This window comes from Amphiura filiformis, chromosome 11 (assembly GCF_039555335.1).
Source record: "Amphiura filiformis chromosome 11, Afil_fr2py, whole genome shotgun sequence".
In the NCBI taxonomy this organism is placed as follows: Eukaryota; Metazoa; Echinodermata; class Ophiuroidea; order Amphilepidida; family Amphiuridae; genus Amphiura; species Amphiura filiformis.
In genome coordinates, this window is record NC_092638.1 from 52,279,105 (window position 1) to 52,306,210 (window position 27,106).

General features: G+C 37.3%; 1 protein-coding gene across 1 annotated transcript; it reads left to right on the forward strand.

Moving 5' to 3' along the window:
* The first annotated feature begins 494 nt into the window (after positions 1 to 494).
* On the forward strand, positions 495 to 27,106 carry LOC140164985 (uncharacterized). Its single transcript, XM_072188391.1, has 27 exons — positions 495 to 553; positions 6,087 to 6,212; positions 7,569 to 7,667; positions 9,247 to 9,345; positions 9,946 to 10,278; positions 11,528 to 11,635; positions 12,485 to 12,583; positions 13,460 to 13,558; positions 13,760 to 13,861; positions 14,448 to 14,561; positions 14,823 to 14,921; positions 15,409 to 15,540; positions 15,691 to 15,789; positions 16,634 to 16,756; positions 16,983 to 17,084; positions 17,469 to 17,570; positions 17,817 to 17,915; positions 18,432 to 18,530; positions 19,005 to 19,079; positions 19,732 to 19,860; positions 20,280 to 20,507; positions 21,068 to 21,179; positions 22,021 to 22,175; positions 22,933 to 23,118; positions 23,607 to 24,797; positions 25,241 to 25,268; positions 25,378 to 27,106. Exons 2-27 carry the CDS (start codon positions 6,144 to 6,146, stop codon positions 25,710 to 25,712), a joined length of 4,416 nt encoding a protein of 1,471 aa, XP_072044492.1. The 5' UTR covers positions 495 to 553; positions 6,087 to 6,143; the 3' UTR covers positions 25,713 to 27,106.

Here is a 27,106-nt window from a genome sequence, read left to right on the forward strand (position 1 = left end):
AAAGATTTCCAACAACATCATAATATTATATTAAGGTGATAAAATTAACCAATTTTTATACATGGTACTGACTTCAAACCATGGAACATGTCAAATGTCACGCGATATTTATGAACTAAATGTAGTCAGAATGAATTATTACAAATATGGCATTTAAACGCTCTGTGTGGTAAAAGCATGATGTGCAATAATTTTATTACAGACATTACAATTTTGGAAACAAACTTTCGATATCACTTCATCAACACATTAACATGGGTTATATTTTTAACTAATAAAAGAAGAACGAAGAAAATGTGAAACTTCATTTTGATCTCAATATTCAACAATCAAAACTATATAATATTTCGCACTTTTGTCAAAAAGAGACAACAATCACACATGATACGACCGCACTATATAGGCATATGCATATGCAAATGGTATTGCATGTCATGTAGGCTAAACTATAAATAGCCATAAAGGGAATTTTTCGTTTCACATTGTACACCATATGCATGGAAGTAGGCCTATCTTTTGTCATCATGGTTTGCAAGAAATTTCAAAAGTTACGGTAAGTAGGCTATAGGCCCTACTAGCAACAGGCTGGTCTCTTTTATTTACTAAAATATCAAACTTGGTAATTTTGCCACTTTGTAAAATGCAGTTAAAAATAAGCTACTCCATCATGCACAACATAAATTGCCACCGAGTCAGCGCTGTACTGTCAATGCATAGGAAAAACACCTATCCCTGCCACTGTATTGAGGTGCATTTACCGCTGATCAGTCATATGGACTTTAGTTCAAGAAGATGTTCACATTTTGACATTCTAAATTGCTATAAATAAAATGTATACTCTTATCAACAAAAAACAATCAATCTATAATTATGTCAATCGTCAAGATCATTGTCACTTGCAAAACAAAGTGCGAAGTTATTTTGCTGCAAAATAGACATGTATAGACATTTATGAGTTATTAAAATTGCCCGCGTTGTGAAGAAAAAACAAGAGTTTAATTAATACTCAATAATAATTGTATAATATTTTGTTTTAAGATACGGAACTTAAACCCGGGCCGAAAAATTTAAAACTGAATGCTAGAGTACAGCGCAGCGCTATAGCAGTGTTATTGCGTGATCGCATGCTAGGGGAATTCCGCCAAAATAGTACATGGTGTTACGTAACCCAGTGCAAAATTTGCTACATTAGTGGAACCAATGCTTTTTAGCTTCTGAATACCCCTACAACATAACCTGAGTTGGTTCCATTTTTTTCCAATGTGTCTTCGGCGGCCATTTTGAAATTCAAAATGGCCACCATATTTAGACTTTTTTAAGAGGGCGCAACACTAAATCACTCCGCATTTTATGTAACAACGAAATTCGGCTAATATAGTCCATAGTGAATATGAGATTGTAGCGACCATATCTACCGACATGTTCACTTTAAATCACTCAATATCGGCTCATATGAATTCGGCAAGTGTCTTTAATGATAACATGCAGATAAAAACTGGACAATTGATCTCAAAAGCAATTCTCTGTGGCGGATTAAGAAAACCCGATTTTGAAATGTGAGTGGTGAGTTTAGTATATTTTTAGCTCTTTTTTTTGCACCGCAAATTAGCGAAAAAAGTCAATGGTCATCGATATATGCCGACAAAAGTTGTGGAATCTAGAGAAACAGAGCTTTAATTTGATACCAAATTTATTTTGCCAAGTATTGCAGGGACGCCAGAAATGGCGCTTGAAGTAGGCCGAAATCACACGTTATCCTATGGGGCGCTGAATTAGTGCTGCGCCCCCTAGTAACGGCCGTCATTATGAACGCGTTCCTTTTACATTCTTCGCGCAAAATAAGAGACGCGCTTCACAAAATGTGTTCTATTTCCATCATGATGATAAACAAAGATTACAAAAAGTCATCCTCATGAAAAATTATTGGAAAAAACACTTTATTGGCCGAGTAGGCGCCTTCAAAGTCAAGAAATGCGTCCAAAAATCCTCAAAAAGGCTCATAAATGGATTTTAAGGTTAATAGACATTGTTAATCTGCATGAAGCCGTTTTGCTGGATATTCAGTAGGCCTACACACAAAGATCGCAATTGTTACTACTGGAACGGGGGGGTGTATTATACTTGAGACTCAGTAATAAATGATTTCCCAAAGAAAATGGCAACACTGATAATATAGAAAAGAAATTAATCTTGGTTCAAAGACGTGCTCAAATTGTCGTCTGTCACTAATTTTGTGAGTTTTGTATAAAGTTTCGCATATTGGAGGAAAAGTCGAAATATTCGATTTTCGGCATTTCGGCACTGATCTTTAAAACATCATTTCTCTTGAACGGAATGTCGCAGAGACATGAAATCTTCAGTGTTGAGCTTCAAATTTTCTCTAGTTTACTTAATGAGTAATAAATGTGAATTTTGAAAACTTTTAACACCTTATAAGAGGGCGCAACACTAAATCACTCCGCATTTTATGTAACAACGAAATTCGGCTAATATAGTCCATAGTGAATATGAGATTGTAGCGACCATATCTACCGGCATGTTCACTTTAAATCACTCAATATCGGCTCATATGAATTCGGCAAGTGTCTTTAATGATAACATGCAGATAAAAACTAGACAATTGATCTCAAAAGCAATTCTCTGTGGCGGATTAAGAGAAAACCCGATTTTGAAATGTGAGTGGTGAGTTTAGTATATTTTTAGCTCTTTTTTTTTGCACCGCAAATTAGCGAAAAAAGTCAATGGTCATCGATATATGCCGACAAAAGTTGTGGAATCTAGAGAAACAGAGCTTTAATTTGATACCAAATTTATTTTGCCAAGTATTGCAGGGACGCCAGAAATGGCGCTTGAAGTAGGCCGAAATCACACGTTATCCTATGGGGCGCTGAATTAGTGCTGCGCCCCCTTAAGCCGTATTTGAAGGCAGTCTTCTTGCCTATACCTCTGATATGTCCACACGTGTCGCATCCTGTTAAACAATGAAATCCCGGAAGCGCTGCTGCTTTTGATGTCCCAAGACGGATAGGCCTATGTATTGGCTTCAGCAAGATTTTCCTTCTGTTGTCACCTGTTCCCATAAGCATGGTGAAGACCAAGAACTGTGAGTCTTCGAAGAGCAAGGACCATAACATCTGTATCTTGGGTCATGATGTGGACATTCTTTCCAGCTTCAGAGATCTCTGCTGCATGTAGCATGATTAGAGTGTCTGCTTCCTCTTGTGTACTAACACATGTCGATGGCTGAACATCATTCATGTTGCTTTTCAGATAGATTGTGAGGGAGTCCTTAGTTTCATTGTTAGCCAAAAATAGCTTTGAGTCATGGATGGGGGTTGTGTTAGCAACAATGTAGGCTCTCGCTGATGATTGGACTCCTAATTTGCGACGTCTGATTATATCTTTGATTGAGTTTTCTCTTCCATAATTATCAGAGATTACACGGCAACCTTATAATAGTTTTTGCATCTACTTTATATAGTCGTGGTGAAGGCATCTACTACTGTACATCTTTGCATGTTTTTGGCGATACTGCAGAGATTATTTTATGAACTACTGACATGCCGTCAACAACCACGAAAGTGTTCAGATGCAAATCAATGTTATCTTCACTGTTGGTTTCCTTCTCTGTAGCCAAGTTTTCTAACGCATGTATCAGATTACTTTTACTGTCTGACGTTGGCAACGATCCATCAGGTTTCATCAGTGTTAAATTGATGCCTGTGAACTCATAATTGGAGATAACCTCTTGAAGGTCGATTTGACGACTCGATTTTGTTTGTTTGTTTTTAATTCGACTTCCCCCTTTATTCCTTTTAGTTTAAGGGTTTTGCACATATCGTCCCAGTTGAGAAACTTAACTTTGGTCATAAGATCAGTTGATCCACAGATGCGCTGCTCAACAAAAGATTTGAGTGCTTGCTGCCCGCTAACCTCCATGTTCAGTATGCCCCTCTTGATGTTTTCAGGTACCACCTGTTTTGTCATCAGATTGTTTTGCAGCTGAAGATTCCAGTAGTCACTTTAACACGTCTGCATGTGAAAAGCAACATGAATGATGTTCAGCCATCGACAGGTATTGGTACACAAGAGGAAGCAGACACTCTAATCATGCTACATGCATCAGAGATCTCTGAAGCGGGAAAGAATGTCCATATCATGACCCAAGATAAGATGTTATGGTACTTGCTCTTCAAAGACTCACAGTTCTTGGTCTGCAGACAACCATGCTTATGGGAACACGTGACAACAGAAGGAAAATCTTACTGAAACCAATACATATCCGTCTTGGGATATCAAAAGCAGCAGCGCTTCCGAGATTTCATTGTTTAACAGGATGCAACACATGTGGACATATCAGAGGTGTAGGCAAGAAGAATGCTTTCAAGGCCCTCACTGAAGCAACATCTGAAGAACTCACAGCTCTGAGTCAACTTGGTGATGCAGGAATGCCTTCTCAAGGTGTTGTTTCAGGCTGTGAGAGGTTTTTGTGCAGGCTCATGGGCACAAAAAATGACCTAGCTACAGGCCAACTTATCTGAAAAACTGAGATGGAAACGCTTCAAGAGCCAACCAGGGGGATTGATAAAATACCTCCAACTTCTGGTGCGTGGCATCAACACATTCTGTGAGCGCATATGCAAGCATATGTTTGGAGTCAAGACCTTGTGGTAAATCTAAATATTCCAGACCCGTTCAAGCTAGGATAGTTGAGTAATGCAGATAACATTCCAGTACCTATACTGTCAGATATTGCAATAGCTCCCGAGTCTGTTGTCGAGTTTGTTAGGTACGGATGTGGAATAAGCAAATGCTCCAGAAGATGTTCCTGCAGACGACACAATCTGACTTGTTACAGAAGCATGTGCTTGTGGAGCAGATGAAGAGTGAGACCAATACAGCTGTGCACCAAACTGATGAACTTGAAAATACTGATAGATAGATAGATGATGACTACAAGGTCAGCTCTATCATAAATGTCTAAAGTTGAATTACAATATTAAAATTTCAACTTTTGAAAACATGATTTTCTGCATTTCATTGCATAAATGCTGAAAAATTAATCTTAGCCAATTTCAAGACACTTTGGCGGCCATTTTGAAATGCACCTATATTCTCCTTAAACAATATTGTTGCACTACTTTAAGATGTATAGAATCATTTTCTTATCCATATCTGACAGAAATGAGATACATGTATTTTACTCTCAATGATAGTAATTGCCTAAAGCGGTATGCCATATTTTAATAAAAGGTGGCCATTTTGGATTTAGAGGCCATCTTTGATTGGAGAAAATGTCCCAAATTAAGTTTTTATTTCTCAGTGGATTCTCAGAAACATAAGTAGTGAAAATAATCAGGAAAAAGGAAAGAAATCAATGTCCTTATAGCTGGCAGACCATTTAGACAAATTGGCGGCCATTTTGGATTTGGCAGCCATCTTGGATTCTAGAAAATGATCCTAATTATGTTCTTAGTGGATTTTGACAATCAAAAGTATAAATAATCATTAAGAAAAATATGACTTTGTGTGTTTTCGGGACAAATAATCAGGAAAAAGGAAAGAAATCAATGTCCTGATAGCTGGCAGACCATTTAGACAAATTGGCGGCCATTTTGGATTTGGCAGCCATCTTGGATTCTAGAAAATGATCCTAATTATGTTCTTAGTGGATTTTGACAATCAAAAGTATAAATAATCATTAAGAAAAATATGACTTTGTGTGTTTTCGGGACAAATACGGCTTAAAAAAGACTAAATATGGTGGCCATTTTGAATTTCAAAATGGCCGCCGAAGACACATTCGAAAAAAATGGAACCAACTCAGGTTTTGTTTGTAGGGGTATTCAGAAGCTAAAAAGCATTGGTTCCACAAATGTAGCAAATTTTGCACTGACTTATGATAATTCTACGTAACACCATGTACTAAAATGTCAACATGGTCAATTATCCGGGAAAATCTGAATATTCAGTGGAACGGGAATATTATATAGAGGGCGGGCGTGCACTATTATTTAAATCCCCAGATATGTATTATGATTTAAATATATTTTCAGATATTTTTACCTGATATTTTTATTTTATAGGTTTCTGTGATATCTGCATAACATTTCCACGCAGAAAACAGTGCTGTAAAATATTACATGCGATCAACCATGAATAGGAGGATTGGCGCCAACATTAATAGGAGGATTGGCGCCGCAGAGGCTATGGTATGGTGTTGGGTGTGTGGGGGTGGTGGGGTGGGGTGTTTGTTTGTTTGCTATAATACAAATTTTATGACAAATGATTAAAAATGGTATTTCTGACATTTAACATGCAGTCCTCGAAGTGAACTTTATAAATCAAATAATATGTAGGGCTTAAAGTGTAGGCCTATGTAACTGGGATGAAAAACCGTCCATCATATGAAAAGTTTGACCTTTCGTATTGAAGATATACATTTTTCCCCAGGTCTTTCTAGGACAGCTACATACACTTTAAGTACATTTATATCATTAGATTTATTACTCCAAGGACTCTCAAATATAAAAAATTTAGGCCTAAACAATATCAATTTTAATCATTTGTCATAAAATGGGAAATATCGCAAATATCAAAAAAAAAAATCAAAATTATATGATATCAAAAGGATATTACTCGTATTCCTATAGGCCTACATAGTACGTTTTCTCTAAGTGTCCCAACACATTTCGACGAGGATTGTAGGTAGGCCTACGCCCCCAGCAAACACAAAAACGTTTTTAAAACGTTTTAAATATGTTATATTTTGGGGTTTGGTTTAGGTAAAAACGTTTTAATAACATTAAAATGTCGGGTTATATAAAGGTCATGAAATCGTTTTAAACGTTTTGTATGAAAACACACTACAACATGAAACAACATTTTAAAAATGTTTTGAAATGTCATTGTAAACTATTTTTGCAAACATTTTTAGCCAAATATTTTGTCAACACTTTTAAAACATGTTAAAATATTTGCACCCAGCAAACACAGAAATGTTCTTAAAATGTTTTTTACAAAACGTTTTAATAACATTTAAATGTCGGGTTATATAAAGGTCTTGAAAACATTTTAAAAACGTTATTGTAAATATTTTGGGCAAACATTTTTGCAAAATATTTTTCAACCCCAAAATAACATTCTGTTTGGAATGATTTGTACCAAGTTTTCAAAAATGTTTTTGGAATGTTATTAAAACGTTTTTATACCCTTTATATAACCCGACATTAAAATGTTTTCTGTAAAACATTTGTGTTTGCTGTGCAGTAAATTACCAACAAATGTTATTTAATGTTATAAAAACGTTTTATACCATTAATGTACCCTTTATATAACCCGACATTTAAACGTTTTCTGACAACCTTTTATAACCTTTTGCGAATGATGTCGAAAGCGTTTTGTGTTTGCTGGGCCATGAAGTGGTAATACTAGGCCTACACTTATTATCTTCGTTCAGTCAGTCCAACTCTGTCTCTGTTTGAGACTGCTATGTATATGTCTCCTTTGCTGTCTAACCATAGACCCTATACTAACTATACCTCTATCTCTCTCATTACATTTTACAGAGCGGAAAAACACAGCTTCATAGTGCTGTCGAGAAGAGTGCGATAGCGCAGTGTCGTTTGTTAGTTGAAGCAGGGGAGGATCTTGACGCCCGAGATGAGGTATATATAGGCGTATGTTTGTTTGTTTGTATCTTTGTGTTTGTGGGGGTGGGGGTGCATGGGGGTGGGGTGTGTGGTGGGTGTGTTTGTTTGTTGAAACTATTTTGTTATCTTTATACTTATAGTAACTATTTTTATATTTGGATGCTATTCACTTCAATATACATTAGACCTATATATTTGAAAAGTTGAAAGATAATTCAATTTTAAACTCGCCTTTGTAATATTTTCTTGTTTCTCTTGGATATAAATTCATCATGCCACAAATGAGTTAATCAGCAGTATTTGGTCATTGATTATATAAAGGACCGTTATAAAAGATGTATTTTACTCTAGATGAGTCAATGGTAATAACGTTTAAGGGAAGTGGTATGAACGTTTGGACAGTATTTATTGTGGGACATTAGAGCACATCAGACATATCGAATTGCAATCTGAATACGAAGAATGTCATTCTGATATCAAATAATTTTGATTTTTTGAAATTCGCAATGTAATACACATTTTATGGCAAATCATTAAAATTTATTTTGATATTTAAAAGTAGGCCTACTCGAAGTAAATTTTATAAATTTGATGATTTATATTTGAAGTGTATGTAGGTGGGATGAAAAGCCGACGATCAATTGAAAATTTTGACCTTTCGTATTGAATATATGGATTTTTTCCCCAAAACACCAAAAAAAAAAAAAGGTCTTTTGGGGAAAAAATCCATATCTTCAATATGAAAGGTCAAAATTTTCAATTGATCGTCGGCTTTTCCTCCCAGCTACATACACTTTAAGAATATATCATTAGATTTATAAAATTTACTTCGAGGACTGTTATATCTCAAAAATGTGAAAAATATCAAATTTTATTAATTTGTCATAAAATTTGTATTATATCGTAAATTTCATAAAATGAAAATTATTTGATATCAGAAAGACATTCTTCGTATTCAGAATGCAATTCGATATGTCCGATGTGCTCTCATGTCCCACAAAAAATACTGTCGAAACGCTCAAAACGCTCATTCCAGTTCCCTTAAGGGGGTACTACACACCTCGATAAATTTGTGTCTATTTTTGCATTTTTCTCAAAAACTAATAACACAGTGGCAACAAAAGTTAGGTATATTATAGGGGCAAGGAATCCAATTACTACAATGGAATTTCAGTGACCCAAGACAAGGGGTTCGTTATTTATGATAAGAAAAGTGGTACCACTAGAATGTACCTCATTTTCTATCATATAAACTGAACCGCTTATCTTTAGTCACTGAAATTACAGTGTAGTAAGGGATTCCGTGCTGATAAAATAAATATAACTTGTGTGTGTTATTATTTTTAGAGAAAAATGCAAAAAATAGTCACGAATTTACCACAGGGTGTAGTACCCCTTAAAACGTGTTAATTTGTTTACTCCTCGTTCCTCATCTATACTTCTAAATCATCATCATCTCCTTCTCTTCCTCGTAATTCTCTCCTTCTTCTCTTCCTTCTTCTACTCCGTCTTCTTGTTCTTGCTGTTCCTCCTCTTCCTCTCCATCTTTATCTTATTCTTATTCTTCCTTCTATACCATTCTTCTCCTTCATAGGATGACCAATCAGCGCTTGACATTGCCGTTTGGAATGGGGATGCTGCCATTACTCGGCTCCTGATTACTGCAGGAGCGAGTATCACATACACAAATCAGGTATACAACTGAAATATAATTATTTGATAAGGAACCTGTATACTACAGATCACAAGAACTAGGGGCCCTATTACTATACCATGTTAATTTTACGTCCTTCTACCAGGCCCGTACGCAGGATTTCATTTGGGGGGTGCAATTTTGTGAAAAGTGGACTTTCTTCCAAAAATTTGGAACTTTTTTGTCAAAAAGGGTAAAAAACCTGATTTTTTTGGCTCGCTACGCTCGCAAATTCTGAAATTTTGGGACTTTTGTATAATTTTCCAAATTAGGGGGGGGGGGGTCGCACCCCGCAGCCCCACCCCACCCCTGCGTACGGGCCTGTCTTCTACTCTCAGTTAAAAATTTAAACTGATTCAAAATGTACTTCCTGTTGTTGCATCAGAAAGACAGTAGACTGAATTCTGAGGACACAGTTGGTACTGTGAAAGCGCTCCCGATAAGCGATCAAATTTTAAGTATATAGTGTTGAAATCAAAAAATTCTTCTAATATCATCAAAAGTGTTCTCAAAAATTAATAATCATTTTATTGTTAACGCTTATCTAAAACATTCAAGCCAGACTATACGTCTTAAATCTTCCTTTGTATATCATTTCAGTCGAAACAGACTTCATTTCGGCTGGCAGCGGAATATTTATTCAATCATATGCAAGAAATGAAAGCTAAATCAAATAAACAACCAGATTTTGATGCTAGATCCCTAATGGAGGACATAGGAGCACCAACGGTCAAGGATTGGCGCAAGAGACGGTCAAGAATGGTCAAACAGAGGCACAAGAAGCCCACGAATGTGGTCGTCTTGGAGCAATTGTTGCAACAGAGAGAACAAGGACCAACTGGAGGGACAGAAGAACCGGATGAAGATTATGAGGCTTTCTTTGAAACGTTTAGAGTCTTCTTGGTATCCGGAGCCGATCCAAACACATTTTGGGTAATTATAATCTTTAAATTATAACCTGCATGGCATCAAAAAATAATCGAAATGGGTCACAACAATCCAGAGCATGCAGCCTCTTCCTTTCACAACTTTGATCTATTAGGTGAACTTTATGTTGCATTTTGCACTGAAAACTGGAAACTGAAAACTGATAGGTATACCCGACAGGCCTGTAGCCAGGATTTTTTTGGGGGGGGTGCTGATTTTGAAAAAGTGGACTTTTTTCCAAGGGGGGGGGCAATTTTGTGAAAAGTGGACTTTCTTCCCCAAATTTTGACCTTTTTTGACCAAAAAAGCTTTTAAAAATCCAGTTTTTTGCAGCTCGTAAATTGTTAAATTTTGGGAAAGTGGGGTAATCCCGGGCACCTTTCGTTAAGGCTACACAGGTGCAAGATTAAATAAAGTTCATCAGTGAAAATCATATCAATGCAAAGTAGGAGTAATGTTCTAACTAGTAACCAGTTTTTTTTTTTTTTTCATCTATAGTTAATAAGTTATAATTAAATACCCAAATGAAAAAAAAATGATGGGGTAATGCCGGACACGGGGTAATCCCGGACACATGATTGTTGCTAAGAGGAAAGTGGAGTAGGATGATAATCCCTGAATGTATTAGGTACTTCTGTTACCTCAAGCATGCAACTATGGGGGCTGTTGTTGTTGTCTATATTTTCGAAATAACAAGTGTCCGGCATTACCCCATCTGTATAGAGACGCATGTGTGTCCGGGATTACCCCTCACGGTCTCGATTTATTTTTTCAGTGCTTGTTCTACCGACGCGTATGGAAGATACCAGAACTCATACATCCAGCTAACAATCAAGTATCAAACATAATTTTCAGCCATACTTAATCTGTGTCCCTTGTCGCTTTAACTGTCACCCAGCTAATAAATCACTGTTCAGATAAAAAGTCAAAAATGACAATTTCTGTTTTTTCGTAATTTTCACAAAGAAAGACGAGACCCAAAGCGCTGGTAGTAGTACACGTGAGGTACACCTTGAGGTAGCTAATACCCTAAGGTAGTATAATAGTACCACCCTTCTCCGTTTAGCTGCAATCGACGTGTCCGGGATTACCCACAGTCCGGCATTACCCCACTTTCCCCTACTTTGCAAATTTGTTTAGGGGGGGGGGGTGCGTTGCACCCCCACATTCCCCTGGCTACGGGCCTGTATACCGATCATTTTGATACAGCTTGTAGGTGGAAGACTAACTTGTTTAAAATATATTTACTGCTCAGGATCCAGAGTCACATCAAACGTTGCTGAGCAAAGCTGCACAAGAGGGGTACGTTGAACCATGCAAGCTGCTGCTACTTGCCGGAGCCGATCCTAACATCTTAGATGGGGTAATTATATTATTTGGTATTAAAAGATTGCAAATTTTCTGTCAAAATATGGAATTATCTATTTTTACAATAATTTACATATTTTTACCAGTTTACAGAATATTTTTACGAAACATTGCAGGCAACTTTACTGTCGGAAATTTCGATAATTTTACAGCACTTTTTTTGTATAGGAGTAGCGGTAAAAGAGCGTGGAGAAGTTGGCTCGAGATTAGAGATTAGACATTCGCAAAATACGTTGAATATAAAGTTTTTGAAATTCCTTATTTTTATGAATTTCGACCTAAAACAACTTTTATGTATAGTTCAAGTCTTCTACAGTTTTTTGACACTATTTTTGGACATCGGAAAATTTTGGCCAAAATATTCAAAATTTTGGATCTTCGTTATTTGGCCAAATTTTGACCTAAAATCAAACTCTTATGTATAGTTTAAGTCTTCTACAATCTTTTGACACCATTTTTGGACATCCGAAAAATTTGGCCAAAAATGTCAAAATTTTGTTATTCGTTATTTGGCCAAATTTCGACCTAAAAACAACTCTTATTTATAGTTCAAGTCTTCTTAAGTCTTTTGACACCATTTTTGGACATCCGAAAATTTTGGCCAAAATACTCAAAATTTTGTATCTTCGTTATCTGGCCAAATTTCGACCTAAAAACAACTGTTATGTATAGTTTAAGTCTTCTTAAGTCTTTTGACAGGGTATCAGGTCAATCAAGGAATTCTCTATGTAGAAAAAATAGATATTGTGGACGACGGGAGTTGCAAATGTACACAATAATCACATTGTAATAAAAATCAACGAATAAATCATTATCCACATGATATGACGTTCCATTTATACAGCTACTTAACACAGCACTGCATTCGGCAATGCAGCGTGATAACGAAGAAGTCTGCAAACTATTGCTGATATCGGAAACTGAAATACACGCCATAAATCAGGTAACTTAAGGGGGTACTACACCCCTGGCTAATTGTGTGCCTATTTTTGCATTTTTCTCAAAAATGATAGCGTATTGGTGACAAGTAAGATATGTATATTATAGGGGCAAGGACTACAACTACTGCACTGTAAATTTTATTTCAGCACAGACAACAGTTGTGGAGTTACAGTCAAAAATGAGGGAAAACCAATATTTGATCAATAAATCAATAACTACTTGCCTTGAGTTGCTGAATTTACAGTGCAGTAGTTGTAGTCCTTGCCACTATTATATACATATCTTACTTGTCACCAACGCGCTATAATTTTTGAGAAAAATGCAAAAATAGACAAAAAATTTGCCAGGGGTGTAGTACCCCCTTAAGGGTACTGACAATAGAAATATTTACATTGGTGTCAGACCTATTATAATGATACGATAATTCTAAAGGCCTCTAATAATGGCTTTTATTTTAACCGTAATTTGTTACACTGAGATTTTTGAGAAATTAATGACTTTATCAACAAACTTTTCGGAGAACGATCAGACCCCCTTACAGATTATCTGAATATTCTCCAAAATCAATGCTCAGAAAGCACAGATCAATGAGAGAATGTGCGGGTTTGAGGTCATGTTAATAATATAGCAAAAATTACTACTGTCCATATTACGAAAGAAATAATATAAGGGCCAATTCATCGAACTTTGATCAAAAGAAATGCAATATAATTATAGCCTATAGAAATTGGAGCAAAAACGCTAGATGAATATTAAAGCTTATTGCAATAAAGCTCAATTACAATAGAACATTGTTGACGATACAGCCATACTTGTAAAGTATTTTTCGTTCAAGTTAGAACAAATGACATCTTTTGATTGATTTTTTCATTATTAGATGGGGAGGACTGCTTTACATCTAGCTGCACACCGAAACTGTCCTGGCATATGTGAATTGCTGGTAAGGCAGGGAGCCAGTCCTTGTATCGAAGATGAGGTTAGTCAAACACTGCCTGCCTACTGAAATGATAATTTAAGTATTAGAAAGAAAATCATTTCCAAACTTGAGTTATGTCTTACAGATTTGAAATATCAATTATACCTGTAGTGGTGTATCAAAATTAGTTTGTATTAATTTTCTTTGTCCGCAAGGTATGTTTTGTAACACATTAGAGATGAAAATTATTATACTTTGCAGAGCGGACAATCCCCGATACTTATTGCCGTTACTGGTGGCCATTACGAGTCCACTCAAGTTCTTCTTGAATCACTTCAAGTTGACATAGGACATAAGTACGAGGTAAGTGGTCCTCCGGGTGGTCCTACGATTTCTTCCTTCAAAGGACAAGCCATTCACCTATACGCTGAATTAGCCACCATCCTCTAAAACTATATTCCGTGTGTTGTGGAAACCGCGAAAGCCGGGTAATCGGATACTCTTTTCTAAAAGAACGATTTATTGTCAAAGAAATAATGGTATGTGATGGAGTCGACGTCCAAATATAAACAATGCATAATTTAATGTGACATGTATCATGTATATTGTACGTATAAATATATGGATTTCAATGTACACAATCATACTTCAGTCTTCAGAATAGTATAGTCAGAATTACTATATAATCTTCAGGATCGGCATTTTTCTGTAAATTGTGCTGAGGCTTGCATGTGGGTTTGTTGTACATCGGTTAATATAAATCATCTCTTTTTAACTTTTTAAATCATTTGCACCTATATTTCCTTGAACTTAGTTACATACTAATTGTTGTTCGTACGGTATCTCAACCACGTTTTAACCATGTTCCGATCATTACGGTATAAGCCTATACAAACGTCTGAGTTATGGTTATCTTTTTACAGACTTTTCTTGTTTGAAATGATTTCAGAATTTTGAACAGAGAACCCTTCTTCATTTGGCTTCAAATGATGGACATGCTGACATATGTGAGCTTCTGGTCGATACATTTGGTGGCGTGTCTTACATCAACGACGGTGACAAGGTAATGCTAACTATTGACTTTGCATGACAGTTAAGTGTTACACTGTTAGTAAGGTTGTGTAAAAGTTTACACAAACGCTGTTTAACATGTGAAATACCCTTTTCCCAAAAGTACCGTACTTTCATTCCTATGGATCAAATTGAAAATTAAGCAGTCCATTGAAAAATAATGCTTATCGAAGTATATCTTGCTTTTATTCATTCACCTTTTTTCAGATTCCAATATTTCTTTAGACCTTTTTAATTTGATTTCACATTACAGGATCTCAGGACACCATTACATTTAGCTGCTATGGGAAATCACCGAACAACATGTAATTTGCTGCTCTCCAAAAATGCTGATATTACAGCAATAGACAAGGTCTGTAGTTGTTGTTGTTGTTGCTTTTACAATCATATCGACATCAGTACTGACAAAAAATAAAAGAAAAAAGTACCCCTCTGACAAGAAATGAAAGAGAAAATCTGGAAGTCAAAGGAAAAGAAAAGGGACAAGGAGCCCCGATCATGGGCCAGAATATTGTTGAATACCAAAATTTTGCGCGCTATAACGCGTGCACATTGTCGAAATGAAGCCCTTTTCATCCATATCATGGGCGAAAATAATGTAAAATACAAAATTTTTGTGCGCTACGCGCGCACGAAGTTCCAATAAATCCCTTCTTGGAAGCCCGAAGACATGTAAAGTCTCTCTAAAAAAACCCAGTATATGTATGTGTAATGCAACTGCCATTTTTTTCGTCTGTGTCCCGAAATTTTATTTTGCCCCCCTCCCGACCAAGAAAGCTGCTTACGCCCCTGACGAACATATTAATGGCCAACCATTTTCCCTTTCGATATTATTCCAGGACAAGTTGACACCACTTCATCACGCTGCTAAGGAAAACAACGATGTTGTTCTGAAAATATTACTTGCAAAAGCACGCGATAATATTCAACGAAGAGACCGACTGTTACAATTTGTGAATGCAACAACTGATGTAAGTTATTAATTTAGGCACGTTGATAGACCAGATCCTAATCTGTATTAAAACACTTTTTATATCGGCAACTTAATCTAGCAATAGTTTTCTTCCCACTCCCGTTCTCACTTTCAAACATTTAATTTGGTATAATTCCTTGAATCATAGGATGGGAACACAGCACTCCATTTTGCGATGAAGAAAGCAAAACAAGATGTTTATGAACCTCTTATAGCATTCGGAGCCGATCCTTTCATCAAAAACCAAGTAAGTTCATTAGCAGAAAATAAAACCGATCGTTATTACTCCGCCTTTGTGCTGTAATAGCATGATCAAAATAATAATGCATCCAAATACGACACACTGTTTCAACAGTTATAGGCCTTTCCAAGTTCTTGGTTTTAGTTTGGTCACGTAGTTTCCCACTGTTGTGGCTAAGATCCTACCACAGCCTGTCCCATAATTTTGACACATAGGCTACAGAAAACTTCCAAAAAGTCTTTTGGACAAAATTCCAACTAATATTTGAACTAATATTTGAATAGGTTGTAAGGTGACACTTTATCGCTTAGCGACTAGCGATTGGTGTTGGAACAAGGAGGTAGCGTGCTTTGATGCGTTGAGAGTAGCGTTGTCAAAAACCAATCGCTCGTCGCTGAGCAATGAAGTGTAAATTTAGCACAACTTAACAACACTAAAACAAAACCATGTAAACTTGACAAAAGCATGGGACAAAGGTATTGATAAGATTTGCCACAGCAATTGGAATTGAACCATACCATGTGATGAAAACTGGGAACTTGAAAAGGCCAAGTGTTGCAATATAATCTTAACATTGTAGTTATATTCCATGCCACAAAATTGCAGCTATAGCATTTGAGTATTATTCTCTGTTGTATGCTTAATTTTCAAATTAATTAATTTATCAAAGTAATGTTATACGCTTTTGGTGGTAGAAATATTGTAAGTATATAGAACTCTAGATCCACAGCGATGTCTCGTATTTTAAAACTCCATAGGCCTACATCGCATTTGAAATTTTTGCACCATTTCGGACTATAAAAATCCGAATGATCTAATGAACTGCTTCATGTTTCTTATCGACAACTAGACTGGTATGTCACCGTTCCTCGTTGCTGTTCAGAATGCGAAAAGTGATGATCTCCATATCGTCTTCGAGTTGCTTCTGCACTACTCATACCATATTACAAGCCTAACGACTGATGAAGATTTGGTAAATATTATGCTTTTGGTAAATATTACCGCCCCGTAGCCAAGATGAGCTGAGCCTTTAAAAGTGGATATTTTGTTGTTGAAAGGATGACCCACACAAAAAGGAGTGGTGAAAAGTTCTAAGACCACACAGTCATATCAAATATATTACAAAGCACGTTTAACGTTTAATGAGTGTAATTGGCCTATCTTAATTTATAAATTAGTATGTGGCTTTTTATGTTTAGGAAGGAAATACCGCTCTACACATCGCGGCAAGAAAGGACAAGAAGGACATATGCGAATCCCTAGTAAATAGGTACGGGACAGATGTCACCGCAAAAAATAAGGTATTGTTTATTTATTTTATTGTTTGTTTACTGTCGCTTCGTGCAGAGACACGCTTGGGTCCTGATGGAACCAAGCGCAAACAAAATCCTTAAAAAAAGCATTATTTAAGCATGCTGACATATAGGAAAGGGATGTAATAAGGAAAAGTGGGACTTGATGATAAAGATTAAGAAAAAGGAAACCCACACTCCTAACAAATGAAGTGAACAAATTTAGGCCCTACTGTCAGCCTCTGGGTAAAGAGAAATACTTAAACTAATATTTATTGGATATCAGAAGAATAAAGAAAAAAAAACACGAAAACTTTACAACATATATACTTACGGTGACAGATAATAATAAGCGGAAAATTAAATGTGTTTTTTTCTTCACCATTTTTTCAGAATGACTATGTTCCTCTTCACTTTGCCGCAACGTTAAAACGTCCAGGCATTTGTCAGTTCTTACTGGACAAATATCAAAATTTGATCGGCGCCAAAGGAAAGGTTTGTTTTGTAAATGTGTATGTATCTATGTATGTATGTATGTAGACAAAGATCAAAATTTGATCGGCGCCAAAGGAAAGGTTTGTTTTGTATAATGTGTGTATGTTTGTTGTTTGTTTGCTTATCTGACTACACAAGCGCTATCCTGACCACAAAGACTATTCTACGTAGCCAAAGTGTCAAAATATTCACATTTTATTTCGGAATTCTATGATAAATATGAATTTCTAATGCTTCAATTTATAGGATGGGGTTACCCCTCTACACATGGCCGCACAACGTGGTAGCGACAAAGTTTGTAAGTTTCTTTTGGAGCATGGATCGGAAGTCAATGTCGAAGATCAGGTTTGTGTTCGTAATTTTTTGTTTTCAATATAATTCCAGTTATTTAGTGATGAAAAATTTTTGGAAGTGACGGATTCACTGAAAGTTATGAAACAATACGGTATATGTGTTAAAAAGAAAGGTAGTGAAAATGATGATGACAATGACGACGCTGATGATGATAGTTGATCATGATGATGATGATGATGACAACAACGATGCAGGTACTGGTGCTCTTGCTGCTGCTGATGATGATGATAATAAAACGGCATTTATGATGATGATGATGACAATGGTGATGATGATGATGTTGATGATGATGGTGACGATGGTGATGATGATGATGATGATGATGATGATGATGACGATGATGATGATGATGACGATGATGATGACGGTGATGATGATGATGATGATGATGATGATGATGAATAATGACGATGACGTTAAGGAAAATCAAAGAGCAGGCAGAGAGAAAGAAACAAAGTAGACTGAACATTTATCTTGAAATTTTATGGTATTTTTCTTGTTTTTCAGGCAGGAGACACTCCCTTGCATTATGCAGCACGTCGAGGAGATGATAAGATATGTGCCGCCTTGGTCAAATGTGGAGCTGACGCTCTTGCCGCTAACAAAGTAAGTCAACATTGGAGAAACATTGTTTAATGGACACCAAGGGCTCTTTGGAAATAAACAAACTAGCATGCAACTAATTTATTTTCAAAATATAACCATGCTGATCAAAACTAGTCCTGATATGGGCTGGTGCATTTGAAATTCACACTCCCCGTGGAAGATTTAGCTAAAGTGGTCCACATAGAATCGAATAGATGATTGGTAAACTTCCATTTGAAATATATACTCCAGTTGCAGAAGATATAGGTAAAAATCACTTACAGAGGGGGTATGGGTTTCAAAATAGTTAACCCTAGACACCTTCATTTGAAAAATGGAATAGTCCATTGGCAAATGATTGGAAAACGAAACAAAAGGTCATCAAAATATGAATTTCTAGTATGAATTCTCAATAAAATGTAATTATAAGCAACCATCAGTGTCAAGAGAGTAACATATGATATTATTTACTGCCGCTCTATTGTAACTTTTCAGAATGGCGATATACCAGAAGATGGATGGCCTGAAGAAAACCGATCTGCTGCAAAAACACTCAAACGAGAAAGAAGGGTACACAAAAATTTTTCCCAATAATTTAATATACCTAATACATGTAGGCCTATTTAAGAAGAAAACCCTACTAATTACTTTTTGATTATAACAGATGAAATTCAGAGATGTGAGTTTTCAGGTTGCTTTGCCTGAATTCAAGGTTTTCGCGCTTTTATGTATTTTCATCATTATAAAAGACAATTTTCACGGGGGCATAAACCATTTAATTTCCTGAAATCAATCGTAAATCTATAGTGGAGTACCAACTTGGGTATCATACATGCAGGGAAAGACAAGGGCTAGTTGACTCCCTTGTCATATCAGTCACAGCGTTTGTGACACAAGATGGCCTTATCGACTTCCAAAGAATGCCAATTGGCTTGCATAATGCGCCCGCGAACTTTCAAAGGGCGATGAGAGGTTTTGATATGTCTCAGTTCGAAGTTCGTTTTATGCTTATTGGATGACGTCATCACGTTCAGCCGCTCACGTACCGAACACTTTTAAAAATCATCTCAGGCAAGTGTTTGACCGCTTTCGTCAACACATTAATACATTTATATAGAAAGATAACGTTTTGAAAGAGTGTACACCCCAACAAATTAATAAAGTGAGAAAATATCGATGAAGACTTTTTGCATAATAATTATCCATTATGCATCTACTTTAGAACCAAGCTGATGAAGAGCTTATGAAGACTGGTGAAAGGCCGGTGGAGGTCGTCAAGCTGTTATTAGTCGGGCATCCTGAAGCGGGAAAGACGACGCTGAAGAATTCCATGGACCAGGAGAAATATATGGTACGACATACAATGTATGGGGTAATTACAAGGCTACGACGTGATATTATCACAAGTTTGTAATTTGTAAAATATCGTAAAAGCACTTTTAGTTTTACACTTAAAGTTCTTTTTGGAACCATCTGAGTTATATCGATAAAAATATGACAAATTTGTCAGCTTCCTTACGCATTTATAACGCTGTAATGGCGAAATAAAATACATAAATGTTTCATTTTTTAAACATCAAACGATTAATTCGGATTTTAGAATATGAACCTGGTAAAAAGTATCAGGAAAGAACCTTGGAATCAAAGTCATCAACCATGACAACTACTGTAGAAAATAGTAGATGTTAACCCTAGCTCTAGATTGCCTTTTGTTTTAAACAAGTTATTTTCTAATTAAAAAACCCTCTTTTGTTGTGTTAACTGTTTCAGGTTGACAGAAGCTCCTACATTCCAACGCCTGGTATCACTGTTGAACGAAAACCAGTAGGCACAGCTGGACAGTTTTCGGTGTGGGATTGTGCAGGGCAAATGGAGTACCATGTCACGCATGGGATGTTTTTAGGGGCACAGAACGCCATTATTCTTGTGGTGTATGACCTGTTTCGAGAGGTATATGGAAGCAATGAAAGGCGGGCAAAGCTGCAACAGCAAGATGAGGTTAGTTAAAACGCTTCCTTTGCTGCAATGATATCCTCCCGTAATTATGAAGAAATGAAAAGGAAGAGAAGAGGAAGAGATGAACAGAAAATCGAAGGAGACGAGAAAAACGACGAGGACGAAAAGAAGAAGGAATATTCTAGAGGCTAGAAGAGAGAGCGAGAGTGACATCTCGAAAGAATGAGAAATGGGAAAAAGAATAAGGAGGAGAAGAGGAAGGTGAAGAAGACAATGGAGAGGACGAGGCAGAAGAAGAAAAAGGAGGAATGGAAGAACATGACAAAGAAGGAAAAGTAGACGAGGATGAAGATGACGAAGAAGGTCAATAAAAAGAACAAGACGGAGTGTAAATCCAATTAACCCTTTCGAGATATGCCGGGCACAATTATAGGATGGCGCTGCACGAAATGGGTAAAGTCTTTTGAATTTGCCGGGTTTTACCCATATTGAAGACTGCCCTCCTATTGTGTACGTCATATCTCGAAAAGGCTAATAGTGTATACGCACAAGAGAAACCACGGTCCGTATTCCGCAATTATTACCATTCTATTTCTTAATAGATCTACTACTGGCTTGCCTTTGTCAAGGCTGTCAACAGATGTTTCGATGGGAAGAAACCTCAAGTGGCTTTAGTAGCAACACACTTTGACATCATACCTGAGGATAGGCAAGGTAATAAATGTATTTCTATTTTACTGTTTCAACTGAATATTAAAGACTTCCCTTAAACAAACAACCGGTTTGGATTGGGATAGCCATGGGTAATTATCATAATTCTTTTCGTAATTGGACGTAATTACATCATACATGTGCAGGTATTACACTCTGTATATGAGACTGTGCATATGTATATGAGACTGTGCATATATTACACCCTGTATATGAGACTGTGCATATATTACACCCTGTGTATGAGACTGTGCATATATTACACCCTGTATACGAGACTGTGCATATATGACACCCTGTATATGAGACTGTGCATATATTACACCCTGTATATGGTGAGACTGCATATATTACACCCTGTATATGAGACTGTGCATATATTACACCCTGTATATGAGACTGCATATATTATACCCTGTATAATTATGAGACTGTGCATATATTACACCCTGTATATGAGACTGCATATATTATACCCTGTATAATTATGAGACTGTGCATATATTACATCCTGTATATGAGACTGACGGATTAGCAACCACTCCGAAGGAAGGACGGAGTTGTCATTAGTTCATATACCAAATACTAAATATACAGTGGGGAAATGCAGGGGGGGGTGGATGTCTGAAATTAATCTATAGTTGTCTATAGTTGTGGCTAATTAAATTCAGACATTTTTTTTCAAGCCAAATACCAGAACCAGTAGCCACTACTGTGATTGAATGAGAGACCTCCTGCACAAGAGGGGAGTATCATTGTGCCACGCAAACACATCCCAGTTATACGAATCAGTTTCATAAATCGGTGAAAATATCATTCTAAATATGTTATGTGTTATATATAGATTACTACAGAAACCTTGCAGCAAAGAATGTTCGCCAAGCCGTGTTGAAATTCGGAAGTTTCTTGGATATTTCCAAAGATGTATTCATTTTAGGAATGTCGTTTGACATGACAGATTTCCACACCAAGTTGGAAACACTGGCCACCTCTATCAGGGTAAGTGTACTTCCTATTTTATGTACTTCCTAAGTTATGTACATTCTATATGGCAATTTAAGAGTAACGGAATAATTGGCTTTCATGAGAACCAATATCCAAAAAAATCTTGTTTTGCTAAAACAAGTGCGAGAGCAATGTAATTTTACCATTGCTTGCAACATTAACAGAGACGAATTGCAATACCAATGTTAAATAGCCTGCTTGGCAAGTGCGAATGAAATCTAATTTTATTACTCCTTGAATACCAACGCAAAATATCCTACTTAACAAGTGCGAGAGCAATTTAATTTTACCACTCTTTGCAAAACCAATGTAAATTGTCCTACTTAACAAGTGCGAGATGTTGTTAGCAATGTGATTTTACCACTCTTTGCAATACCAATGTAAAATAACCTACTTAACAAGTGTGTGAGCAATGTAATTTTACCACTTCTTGTAATACCAATGTAAAATAGCCTACTTAACAAGTGCGTGAGCAATGCAATTTTAGCACTCTTTGCAATACATATGTAAAATACTCTACTTAACAAATACGAGAACAATGTAATTTTACTGTTCATTGCAATTCCGATAAAAAAATGTCGGAAGGCAGACTTATAGTCTTCCGGACAGTGAGTCTTCTTACCTTCCCGTACATATATCTGGATGTAAAGTGTTCAATCGCGGTTAAGTGTCTTGCTCAAGGACACAACAAGCATGGCCGCGCCGAGATTCAAGCCCACAACCTTTCTGTAATCTGTATTATTTATTATAGAAGTCAAAGAAAATCAAAGGATTGTGCTACAAAATTGAACAAAACAAGAATGCGTGGGTGCCAGTAGGACCACCTATTATCCCATACTCCGAATACTGTTACCAAGTGAAACAAGTTGACGGTGTATCAGATGTCACAGAGAGACTGATCAGAGCAGCAACTGTAGACCTGCACGACATGGGCGTGGTAAGACTGGGGATTGTGTACTAGGACAAGCCTCTCTGGCAGTCAGTGGCGTATCAAAGACTTTTTCAGATAGGGACTCATATTGACCATAAAAACGAATATAAACAGCCGTCTCTCAACACGCGATATTCAAAATTCCCGAAATTGTCTGGTGTTATAACGTCCCAGTAATACAATGAAGACTGACTACAATCGCACACAAATTTCCATGACGTCATTGCACTAGACAATTTCGGCGCGGGAATTTTGAATATCGCGTGTTGAGAACGGGTTGTTTTTATTCGTTTTATGGTCAATGTGAGTTTATTTTACACATAAAACCACGGGGTTCGTACTTGATAATTATTTTTCTAACATGTAAGGCATAATGTTGTGATTGCCGGAGACTTCCTTTAAGTACTTATTCATTCAGTAATTAAATTAAGAAAAACAAAATTCGACAAACCGTTACAATACGCATGTTTATTTGTATATTATTTACTCCATAGATATACAGAGTACATCTACCAACGGAAGAAATGGATGATTACATAGTTCTTGATCCCAATTGGCTCTTCTCAACCGTAGTTGGTCGCTTGTTTGCCGGTACTAACATGCCCAGCTCTCAACCAAAGCTTGAAGCAAGGAAGCAGGTGTACACGTCATATGAAATCAGCGAAGTTCTCCAGGTTCCTAACATAGACGTGAAGTTACTGATGATATTCATGATGCACCTGGAGCTAGCCGTACAATATGTTGAAGACGTCTACTTCATACCTGCCAAGCTGCCATCTGAAATGGAATCACACATCTGGAGTCAGAACCCAGACCCTCCTTGCAACGAAATATACGGTCGGCGTATGCAGTGCAGCGAAGATACTCTCGACATATACACGCCAACGACCTTCCCCTGTATACAGGCGAGACTTATGAAGAAATACGGTCCGCACGTCATTCCGGTTCAGAATCGGCTGAAGTTTTCTGCCAATGGTATGTCTGTCCTAGTACAAATGACCAGAGATAAACAAGGAATCGACGTGATTGTACGTGGACGAGGGGAAGAAGACAGACGTCTTTGCTTTGAGAGAGTCCGCGAAGCAGTGGGGATTATTTGGTATGAACTATCGGACCATTCTCCCGGCACATCGGTCACGATGTTATTTCTCAGCTCAAGAGATCTAAAAGAATGCTCCCCGCTTTCGGCTGACTACAGACAAGTACGAACCTTCCCTAAGCAGGAACTTGTGGAAGCAGAGAAGCGTCACGCAGGGAAGGTGTATCACGACCCCACGGTACTTGACAGATACGACCAAGTAGAAGACATCATCTGTCTCGGGTACGACCCATTCTTCATAAGACATCTAGGACTTGAGTGTCATTCCAAATGGATACCAACCTCTACCTTGGAGGCAATGGATGACTGTCTCGCATCTGATGAAGCTGAATCTGACGGTACCTGCTACAGATTTTTGGCATCTGCTTTAGGTTTTACAGGAGCGTCAATTAGGAGCATAGAGAAGCGGTGTACTACAACTAGAAGTAGAATCACTCCAGTTCTGATCAATGAGTGGGTTCGCAGTAAAGACGAAGAAAGACAATTGGGTAATCTCAGAGCTATTATAGCTCACCATGGACTGGTGGGAAATAGGAAAGCAGTTGAAGCATTTGATGAGATGATGCTGAAGGAACATGACGATAAGGTAAGATGATTGTACCTGTATTCTCTCTATATACGAGTCACTTCTTATATGTGTGGTCATTATACACTTTATTGCATCACCAGGGTATGACAAAAAGAATCATCGGTACCTAACCGGACAGATAGTGCTATAGACCAAATAAGTTTTGGTGTCTTACATAACTGGAAATACACTCTAAACTTCATGAAGGGAAACTTACAAATCGTAGAGACATGTGCTTATTATTTGATTAATATCCACATTTACCTACAGATGGTTGTGAACAAACTACAAATGGAAGAGGGTTATTGACAAATTTGATCATTTCTCTGCAGCTTTTCACGAACTCTAGCATAATTATAAAACTACAATGTTTGGTAACAGTAACGAAGTTAAATGTCAAAGTGAAGTTTTGTACTTTTAATTATCAAACCTTTCATAAATTTGCTTGTTTTAACTTACAGGAGCCGAGCGATGGACAGCTACCAGCGGGTAAATATTATGTTTTATGATTTGCTTCAACCTTTCTTCAGTCTCTCCCTCACTTGCTGTTGTTTAATGGTATAATTTATGTTATGTAAATCATGTTTTTCATTTATAGATACGAAGATGCCACCACCAGACGTACTAGCAAGTAGAGCGACGTTTCGTCATTTCTGGAGTATGATACGGAAAGGTACGAGAACCAGTCAACTGCACACTCTACTTCAAGAGGTTTTAACTCCATCAGACAAAGAAGATGTAGAGTATTATATGGAGCACCAGGGACCTATGAAAGCAGCTGATCGACTAGCACCAATGTTGTTGTCGAAACCGGAATGTTTGTGGTTCGAGAGCCTGCTGCAGGCTTTTGAGCTATCCAGTGAGCAGAGATTCAGGGACATTGGCAGGATGATGAAGCCGAATTACGAAGATTACTACGGAAAGTTTCTTTAAAGGGAGTGCTAGAACATCTAGTCGGTATTGCTGATGAGATACGTGCGTAGGATCGATTTTACAACTGTGGGAATAGAAGGTGTCGATTGCCAAGAACGATACCCCCAAAATGAAGACAAATATAGTCAAAATATCCCCCGACTGACGGACCAATGTAAGAGGTCCCCCTCCCTTGACCAGGCCACGCCTGTATTGTTGTTGAGATGCGAACTTTATTATGAGTATTAAGTATTGTATATATTTTTGGAGGGTTAGTCAGGGGCGTAGCAAGTGGGTGGACAGGGTGGACGAAGTCCAGGGGCCCGTGGCTTATGGGGCCCCGAGCAGAAGCGAAAATGAAGTGTGTTAGGGATAGCGCTGATAAAGCAGATGTTAAAAGGCATCGCACTGCACCTTGTCCATGGTCCCCAAAGTTCTTGCTGCGCCCCTGGGGCTAGTCGATATAGTATTAATAATGATAAAAGTCAGACTCGCATTCCTTAAAGAGCTGCACCGATACTTATAATTGGCACCCATCTTGCCTTTGATGGCGTTTTGGCTCAACCTACTCCAATCAAGCCGCAATTAGCGGAACGGAAAACTGAAAGCGAGGCAAACTGTGTAGCCAGAATATAAACAAAAGTTTCTGGTGAACACCGTGTGATGTGCCCTGGGTAATTAAATTTGATTATTTATCTTTGTTTACAATTTAAAGTTATTCCATGAGGGATGGGAAACCCCCTTGCAAGAGTTGGTGTGTGATGGATTAGTTTATGGATTGGGTATTCCCCTAGAAAGTGAAATGGATATTTCTATCCAGGAATATCGGAGATCTAGTCTACGTCAAAGTACGTATACCTCTTCCAAGAAAGGAATATACTTTTCTGTCGAGGTGCTGAAGTCTGGTTTATGAAACATCACTTTTGTCAATGTTTGTAGAAACAGAGCTGATATGGAGGTAGGCCTGTGTGCTTGAAATAATTGTGTGAAAGGTGAAAATAGCACCATTTTGGAGATTGTATGGGATTTTGGGATTTTATGCAAAGGATATAGAGCATGTAGAGGTCTTCAGTGGACTTCGCTGAACAGTGAACTTAGCAGGACAAGTGAATCAGGATATTCATAAAGAAAAGATCTTAGTAACCAACAGCAAGAAGGCTGCTGGTTAAGTAAGATTGATTCACTGATGAGTGGACTTCGCTGAACAGTGGTCTGCGCAGGACCAGTGAATCAGGATATTCATAAAGAAAAGATCTTAGTAACCAACAGCAAGAAGGCTGCTGGTTAAGTAAGATTGATTCACTGATGAGTGGACTTCGCTGAACAGTGGTCTTCGCAGGACCAGTGAATCAGGATATACATCAAGAAAAGAACTTAGTAACCAACAGCAAGAAGGCTGCTGGTTAAGTAACATT